The sequence below is a fragment of the Stegostoma tigrinum genome, chromosome 21 (assembly GCF_030684315.1).
Source record: "Stegostoma tigrinum isolate sSteTig4 chromosome 21, sSteTig4.hap1, whole genome shotgun sequence".
Classification (NCBI taxonomy): domain Eukaryota; kingdom Metazoa; phylum Chordata; class Chondrichthyes; order Orectolobiformes; family Stegostomatidae; genus Stegostoma; species Stegostoma tigrinum.
Genome location: NC_081374.1, coordinates 21,387,701 through 21,394,124, shown reverse-complemented (window position 1 = coordinate 21,394,124; position 6,424 = coordinate 21,387,701). Strand labels below are relative to the sequence as shown.

The 6,424-nt window shown below is 36.3% G+C and overlaps 1 protein-coding gene across 1 annotated transcript; it reads left to right on the top strand.

Moving 5' to 3' along the window:
• The first annotated feature begins 1,723 nt into the window (after nt 1–1,723).
• Nucleotides 1,724–5,161, top strand: LOC125462681 (colipase-like). The gene is made up of 3 exons (XM_048552910.1): nt 1,724–1,808; nt 2,443–2,565; nt 5,006–5,161. The coding sequence occupies exons 1-3, from the start codon at nt 1,728–1,730 to the stop codon at nt 5,159–5,161; spliced, it is 360 nt and encodes a 119-aa protein (XP_048408867.1). The 5' UTR covers nt 1,724–1,727.
• The last annotated feature ends 1,263 nt before the right edge of the window (nt 5,162–6,424 follow it).

The window sequence follows — 6,424 nt, the reverse complement described above, 5'->3', positions numbered from 1 at the left end:
AAACAAATTTAAAATCACCTTTAATTTGACTTTTTGTGTGCTTTAATGAATTTTATGTAAATTCAGCCGAGGAAGGTGGTCAACAGCTGTTGTTATTACCCAAGTATAAAGTACTGTTGAACTGAGTATCGGTATCACAAAGAGTAAAGATACAGAATGACTTGGTCAAAGATAACACTATCCGAAATCGACTCATTCTTGTTTCAAAATATTTTGAACAGAAATCATTGTGATAGTATGCAGGGCTGATTCCAGTGGATAGTGTAAAAGCAAGGGAGAGCAAAACAAATTTATTATTGCGCTGTTGCCAATCCTATTAGACCTACACTTACATAGTAATTTACACAATCACCAGATGTGTCAACCACAGTCGATGAAGTATTTTTTGAAGTTTAGTCACTGGTGTAATATAAGAAATGTGCTACCCAGTATGTACTCAGCAAACATTCAGATGTAGTGATGTAATAGTGATTTAGTTTAAGTGATTATTTTTAAGGGATGCGTCCTGGGAAATAGCCGTCATGCCCTTCTTCAAACTGTGCCATGGAATCATTTATATTCATCCAAACAGTTGGATAAGGCCTCAATCTAATGTCTCATTTTAAACACAGCACCTTTGATTGTTTCATGCCAAATCAATACTATATTAGAGAGTTTTTTCCTCCCCAAGTTCTGGAGTAAAGCTTGATCCTAGGACTTGGTTTTTCAGAAATAAGAGTGCTACCAATTGAACCACATCCGACATGCCAAGTCAAAAACTGTCAATATTAAAAATAGGGACATATTTTAGCACAATTTGTGAATTGGTATACATTTTATTATGCATAAAGTGCAGGATTAATGCATAGCACCAGCACCTCGATGAGGCTGGAAAAGTAATTTATTCTGTTGAAACAAAGTATAGGGATCCAGTACAACTATGAATTGTCATTCAGTTTTATTGAAAATTCTATAAAAACAAGGTAATTAAGTTTTGTGGGATGATTGTTGGAATTTACTGAAAGAAAAGCATTTCGTCAAATGGGAGGGTGGTAGCAGTCAGGAGGGGGAGAGGTTGCCTATATAAACGACTCTGTTAAACTGTGTGGCTTTTGAATGAGTTAATTTAGAGACTGGCTGATTTGTTTTCCCATATTCTGGGCGCAAGGATACTGTTGTGAATTGTAAGAATATTTAACCAAGATTACAGAAAGAAAAGCACAAAAAGAGATCATTTGTCTCATCTAATGCATCCCGTTTCTAGCCAATGTATCCACTACCAGTGGGCACTTTTAATCTACTGAATTGCTCAAAATTATGATATGATCACCCACATTATCCATTACCATGAGTAATTTATCAAGTCCGTCAAGTTGTTTGCTTTTCAATGTCTAAGCATTTTGGAGTTACAAATAAGCATCTGTGGCTCAGAACTGATAACAGCAACTAATATAGTGTGAATGTTAAACATTGTAAGTGAGTTAAGTTTTACAGAACATCTGTTTGCTATATATTCACTACCTTCTTTGATTTCAAAGGGGAACAGTCAACTTTGATGAACAGCTTACAATCATGACATCTGTCAAAATCCCACACTGATACCCATAATGAAAAGTATTAAGCAATAACTGCAGGGAATAAAAAGATCAAGTTTAATGATTAACTTGTATATATAGTTCATTGGATAGTTATAAAAGCAAGAATTGAAATTCCTTCATTGCACTAATAATCGTTAAGAACTGTGCAACATGAAGGTAACTTTGGTTTTCCTGGCATGCTGCATTGCAGTGGGAATAGCCGCTCCAGAAAGAGGATTGTTTCTGAACTTGGTAAGGTCACGCAAAATGTATACAAAGCAATGCAATCTCAGTGAACAGAGATGATGTTAAGAAAGAGCTTACATGAGTAATAACTGTTCTAGTGCCATGCTTTTAGAGGTGAATTTCCTTGGAATGCCTCTATCTGTCCTAAATTTGATGGAAATTCTGAAAGTGATGCAAGTTTTCTGAGGTATCCACTGCTATTCTGCTCATTTCATAGAAGAGGAATGGGAGAACACTCAGCAAAATTCATCAAAGTGTTTCAGAGAATGTTTTCTTGTTTCTATTATTGAATAAATCAGTGTGACAAATTTTAGAACTGTTCTGCGGTTTTAGCAAAAGGGGTGTTTAATGGAAAGCCTGACAAAAATACATCTGATAAGTAAAACATCTCAGAAGAAAGCTGAATCATTGTGGTACAGAAATTATTTATGATATCTCCAAAAATGTCTCATAGTTTGTAGATTTTCCTTGCAATCCAAGCAGGTAATGGTAGTCCTTATTTGGGCATTTCTTCACAGAATGAAGGTGCATGGTTGAAAGAACCTGGTAGAAGTATTTTTTCAAAGTATATTTCATTATCACTCAGTTAGTTTTGTTGATGGATCTTAACACTCCAAAAATTTGTCTTACTTTCCTAAAGAGCAATGGTGAGCTCTGCATTGGAAGCTTTCAGTGCAAGAGTGGATGTTGTCAGAGAGACACTGGACTGAGTCTTGCAAGGTGTGCTTCTAAAAGTGCCGAAAGAGATGCATGCTCAAGTCATGTAAGTATTCAATTAGCTTCAATACCAAAATTATGAGCAATTTTGCCCACCATTACCTGGGGCATCTAAACATATATGAATAGCTTATTTCTTTTACTGCATCATTCTGGTATTAAGACTGCTTTGCAGTTCATTATCACTTTGCAGCACCATTCACCTACATAATCATTATTACACTCCAAAAGTTATTTGTTCTGCAAAGAAACTTTTGCACAGTATGTTAAGACAGTGGGTTGAATTTTCCCAGCCATTGAACAGTGTCGGCATTGGCAAGAATGTTGGGAAACTCATGTGAGATCGGCAGTTTTCCAGTCAAGTGTGCAATGGTGAGATGAACTTCTTGCAAAGAGTTGATAAGGTCTATTTGCATGTATTAACTCCCTCACTATCCCACTCCACTGGATAGAAACTACATGGCAAAAATTCTCAACATTAAAGCCACAGCGGTAACCTGACAACTCTAGAGCTCGATCTTGTACTCCAGCCACCAATGCTTCTCATCACTCTCCATGGGTAGCAACCATATATACACATTGTCTATTAAGATATCCAAGTTCTTGTCAGAAAAGTGGAATGTCATTTCCCTTTGTCCAACATATCTGAGGAATTTCTGCAAGGCAGCTATGGACTACCAACACTTGACAGGATATGCAATGGACTTTAAATGTGGCAGTGCTGAGTACCTCTGACTGTGATGAATTGGTGAATGTGATTTTTGGGGCATGTAGCTAGGTGGTGCATAGGTAATGAGGCATAGTTGGGAAGATTGTATTCATGAAGAGAAACTGTTCATGAAATTTGCTAAATTTGACACGCCATCAATTTCTGGTTAAATTCAGCCCATGGTATAAATAAATACTTCTAATCTGAATTTCTGCAACATTTTTTGCATGGATTAATCTTCCTCTATCAGTTTATTTACAATTCTTTAAAATAGTTTGCATTTTTAAAGAAACTTTTGTGACCTCCAGATGCCCCAAAGTGCTTTACGCTGAATTAACTAATGGGAGCATTGCAGCTGACAATTTGTACAAAGCATGGTATCTCAACTGTGTTATGACTGTTTAATCTGTTTTAATAATAAAGGGATAAATATTCCCAGGATAACAGGGACAGCTTGCTCTTAACAATGCCACATACATATATATTTCCACCTGAGAGCACAGAGAGGGGATCATTTTACCAACTCCTCTGAATTTCTCTCTCTGGCAATGCAGCATTCTTTTTAACTGAATTAGAATGTTAGTGTTCATTTTCTCCTCAAAGATGTAAGGAGAGACTGGAACCACAATCTTTAACTCAAAGGCTTTAGTCTGACCATCAAGTCATGAGCATTATCATAAAATCATAGAGTCCATAAAGTTTGGCAGCAGGTTATTTGGCCCATTGAGACAACACTGACCTCGCAAAGAACATTTCAGCAAGACACATCTCCTATCCTATCCCTGTGTTTCCCACGGCTAATGCCACCTAACTTACACATCCCTAGCTGGTATGGACAATGTAGCAAGGCCAATCCACACCTCTGGACTGTGGGAGGAAGCTGGTGCACCAGGAAGAAGCCCTCACAGACATGGAGAATGTGCAAACCACACTGACAGCCACTTGAGAAGAATTGGACCCCGGCACTGTGAGCCATCATGCCATCCTGCCGGAGTTATTTTAAAGCCTTTTTATAAAGCTCGTGGAAACTATTATTTTGCTTTTCAAAAAAATATCATATGGCGGCTTGCAAATCAACCAGCATATATATTCTATTTTCTTCTTCACTTCATTCCCAAAAATCTTGATTTTACATATACTCAGTGCATATGTTGAAGCCTGCTGCCCCACCTTCAGTCAAGATGTTTAGCCACATTTGTCGTCAGCCTCAGTTGTTCATTCCACAACTGGATGTTTTACTTAGCAGAACCTTATAACCATGTGCAATGAGTCAAACAGTTAATATGGCCAGGTTGCAAGTTGGAAGTAGATCCAAAGCGATGAACAACAAAAAATAATGGTAAGAGCCCACAATTATGCTGGTGGTTCACTCTTCTATTTGGCATATAAATCAATCCCTGTTTTTGGAGCGAATTTTTTAAGGGTTCTAAGTTGATTTACATACTGATATCTACTATATTTGAGCTTAATTTTATGCCACCTGTTTCTTAAATATCTTCAGTCTGGCAGATGGCCAGTGCTAAAGGCATTTTTATAATTGTCATTAATAATCTTCAAATTAGTAATTGAGGGAGGGAGAGAGATGGCAGATATGTTTGTTTGCTGTCAACATATTCCATATTTACTATGATGAATACCATTTGATTAATGGCTACACAATATTAACATGTAACAATTCCTGATTGATGCTTTTTAAAAAAAAATCCAATCTTAGCAACACTAATTTGCTCAATCTATTTATGAAATTAAGGAAACATTGAAACTGTCTTTTTTTCAGCTCCTGTATAATGTTTATTACAAATGTCCCTGTGAAAATGGTCTGAAGTGTGACGGCGATAAAACCATCATTGGCTCAATAACAAACACTAACTTTGGAATCTGCAAGGACCCAAATGATATAGCTAAAGTCATCAAGCCAGACAGAGTGCAATAATGTCAATCTGCTCTCTATCGCTAATCTTTGCTTCAGTCAATACAAAATTGCAATATCTATATATACAATGTTGTAATCAAAACAATGATATGAAGACAAGTTAGATTTCAGATATCTGTTCTTATCTAATAGGCAAGTTGTTGCATGAAATCATGTTCTATTTTTGGAACCAATACAAAGCTTTCAATGTTTCAGTTCAAATATGCTAATACTTCTAATTATTCATTTTATTATGGAATGCTATTTTTCTGCAATCTTTTGTATGTTTTTCAATGACAATTTATATCTATCTACTGTTAAATCCATGTTTATGAAAGAAAGGACAATATTCCACAAGGTTCAGGATATTAGAACCATGAATTTACTTCTTTGAAATCTAACTTTCAACAATTATGAAATGATGATATTGCTCAAGCAAATGATTTCAGTTTGATTTTGTTTAGGTGACTTTGATGTTTTGCTCTGTAAGCTATAATAGAAAAAAACAAGTTTTCCGACCATCCTAACATTTATTACATGAATTATACACCCAATTGACTTTTTACGTTGCCTCATTTCATTGAGAATTATTTCAAAAATAAAAAGTGTTACTCTAGGCAATGATTTATAGAATGCTCATTACATATGTGCACATGTAAGTTAATATGATCGCCAAGTGTTGTGAGTCAGTTGATAATAAAGTGCTTGGGATAATTCCTATCAGTATAATTTGCAGAGATGAGTGGTGATATCCAGGCAGTTAAACTTAATTTCAGGAATAGGAGGAGACATGGCCACAGCTGATTTGCTCTCAGATCAACATCAGTTTCTTGATAACATTTAATTCCAGATAATCCATAGGAGAGCACATCAAAATATATGGGCCGTACGTATGAAATAAAACACCACAAATTAGGCTTTGGGTCTAAAGAACTCAGAACAAGGTGATCGCCACAGGATCAAATAGCTCTTTGGAAAGCTTTGCAAGAATCCTCTGCATGTGTTTCTTTCTCTGGTCTTCACTTGAGAACAAAAACTGTAGTGGTCCACCATTCACAGGGAGAGTAACCCCAAACACACATACATTGCTTATTAAGGTATTCATGCACCCTTACACAGAAGTGATCATTCTACACAATAAAGATTTAATTTTCATTTTTTTTTCATAGAATCCCTACAGTGTGGAAACAGGCCCTTTGGCCCAACAAGTCCACACTGACCCTCAGAGCAACCTACCCAGACCCATCCCCTATAGCTCACCTAATCTACATATTGCTGAACACT